This window comes from Triticum aestivum, chromosome 1D (assembly GCF_018294505.1).
Source record: "Triticum aestivum cultivar Chinese Spring chromosome 1D, IWGSC CS RefSeq v2.1, whole genome shotgun sequence".
Lineage (NCBI taxonomy): Eukaryota > Viridiplantae > Streptophyta > Magnoliopsida > Poales > Poaceae > Triticum > Triticum aestivum.
The window spans coordinates 44,195,004-44,197,517 of record NC_057796.1 but is presented as its reverse complement, the minus strand read 5'-3'; the positions used below and the strand labels follow the sequence as shown (position 1 = coordinate 44,197,517).

Genomic DNA, 2,514 nt, shown 5'->3' with positions numbered 1-2,514 from the left:
TTGCATTTTGGCATATGGCCTCTGTTCCCGTCGCCTCACCCCTAAACCCCAACCAAACCCCTCCCTCCGCGTCTCCACAGAGCTCCTTCGTCCCCGTCCACGGCCGCCTGCTGCTCGCTCGCTCTCCGGTGAGGGAAAGCCATTCCTCCTTCCCCCTTTCGAGAGCAGACGACGCGAGGACGCGCGCGCTAATCGTTTCTTGCCGCTGCAGGGTGGTGACCATGGCGCCTGCTACTCTGTCGCCGGAGGAAGGAGCGGCCGCCAAGAACGTCGGCGAGGGGCACGGGAGCGACGCGGGAACCCCGGCGAGGAGGCTACGGTCCTTGCACCCGGACGTGGCGGAGCTGCTCCAGCGAACCCGTGACCGGCGGACCAGGAAGGCGCGCGTGGCCAAGGGCGGGGAGGTAGGGCGCGCTCGGTACGACTACGTGTTCGAGGAGGAGTTGGAGGGGGAGGAGGGACTCCCGGCGCCGCCGCGCCTAGTGTGGGCCAAGGTGAGGGGCTACCACTGGTGGCCGGCGCAGGTGTTCGACCCGGCGGACGCGTCGGCGCTCGCGCTCGGGGAGCGCCGGAGGCGCGGCGCCGCCCTGGTGGCCAACTTCTGGGAGCGGACGTTCGCGTGGGAGGCCGACCCGGCCGCGCTCCGCCCGTTCCGCGAGGGGTTCCCGCGCTTCGCCGCCGTGGACCGCGCCCACGTCCCGCGCTGGGGCGCCTGCAGGACCATGTCCCCGTTCGCCTCCGCCGTGGACGCCGCGCTGGGCGAGGTGTCGCGCCGCGTCGACTTCGGCCTCTCGTGCGACTGCGCCATCAGCCGCGGCGTCGCCAAGAGGCAGGTGGTCGACAACGCCGGCGTCCGGGAGGGCGCGCACGGGGCCGTGGTGGACACCGCCTTCGCCAGGGACGCGTTCCGCGGCGAGGCGTTCGTCGAGTACCTCTCCGCGCTCGCCGTCGCGCCGCTCACCGGGGCCGACAGGCTCGAGCTCACCGTCGCCACCGCGCAGCTCAGGGCCTTCACCCGCTGGAGGGGCACCAAAGGCCTCCCCGCGTACACGGTTTGGTATGGCATCCGCGACATTGCCGATGGCGCCATGGGTGCCACGCCGGCACGCCGTGGCCGCGCCAGTGGCACCGCCAAGAGGGGAAGGCCGAGGGGCGACAGTGCCGATGGCAAATGGAAGGACTCAAGGTGCGTCACCTGCGGCAGAGCAAGAGAGAGCGTGGAAGACGCCCTGGAGGTGGACAACTACGAGCCGACCACAAAGATGGGGAAGCTCATGCGCAGGGCCGCACGCCGGATGTCGCTGTCGCCGCCGGTGAACCGCAGAGCCGACCGTGCCACGCCCACTCCTCCGGCGAACGCTGGTGTGAGGATGGCAAGGTGCGCAAGCGCTGCCGCTGCTGCTGATCATGCCGCTCAGCTGCATGACGTCCCTGTCACCACCGCTGCTCCTCCTCCGGCGAAGCCGCAGAACGGCGGCCTCAACAAGGACGAGCAGCCTCGTCTGACCGGGCTGCTGCTCAACTTCACCGGTCCGACCGCCGTCCCTCCGGCGACCGACCTCATCGAGATCTTCAGCCGGTTCGGGCCCGTGGTGGAGGCCAGGCCGGAGGGATTCTCCGTCGCCGTGGTGATCTTCGAGAGCAGCCTGGATGCCGCGGCGGCGTTCGCGGGCACGGCCAAGATCGCCGCCCTCAGCCCCAACCTCATCAGCTTCCGCCTCGCCTACTCGCTGTCGGCTCCCGCGCAGGCCGATTCTCCGCAGAGCCCGATGAACGCCGATGAGATGGATCACCTGCTTGATGAAGCCGAGGGAATGGATCTCCTGGACCTCCTGGCAGTCGAAGCTCTTCACTAGCTGGCTCACTCAGGTTTTGCATTGCAGAATCACTCAGGTTTCTTCAGTAGCTCATCCCTGACAATGTAGTCTTCTTCTTGTCTGCATCATGACATTGCAGCCTTGCTGTTCTTGTGTTACATAATGCCAATGTTGTTTTTCTCTTGCAGGTTAATTATTTTGGATAGGAGGAGACAGTGGAAGAGTTTACATGATCAATGCAAGCAAGGAATTTTTGGATCACTAGGTGATGATAACCTGTAACAGGAAAAATAGTTCAGGAAGTAGTCAGTTGTGTTGCATCCATGTGGAGTGGTGAAGTACGATCATCACACATCAGTTACATCTTTTTGGCCCGTCTTCTGAAAATTGTTGTTTAATGACTATGTTAGTGAGTTATCTGTGGTGCAAACACATCTAAGCCGATGATGATTTATATCCTATGTTTATAAATCATATCCGATTTATAGCCGATGATGATTACCACTGATATAAGCCGATGATGATTTATATCCTATCTATCCATTTGGAATTTGGACTGCTGCTGTATTGCCTGCATTATAAGCTTGGTCGTTTGATCTAAAATTTGTAGCAGAAATTTGTTTCCATGTTTTTTTTTGGTGATGAAAAATTGTTTCCATGTTGTGTTCAATTTTTGTCTGAAATGAATGATTATACC

General features: G+C 61.3%; 1 protein-coding gene across 1 annotated transcript; it reads left to right on the top strand.

The window, feature by feature from the left end:
• On the top strand, positions 1–2,301 carry LOC123164591 (uncharacterized). The gene is made up of 2 exons (XM_044582130.1): positions 1–1,893; positions 2,006–2,301. Exon 1 carries the CDS (start codon positions 15–17, stop codon positions 1,854–1,856), a length of 1,842 nt encoding a protein of 613 aa, XP_044438065.1. The 5' UTR covers positions 1–14; the 3' UTR covers positions 1,857–1,893; positions 2,006–2,301.
• The last annotated feature ends 213 nt before the right edge of the window (positions 2,302–2,514 follow it).

Excerpts from the sequence above, each read along its gene's own strand:
- LOC123164591 (XM_044582130.1), top strand. The coding sequence starts at position 15 with ATGGCCTCTGTTCCCGTCGCCTCACCCCTAAACCCCAACCAAACCCCT.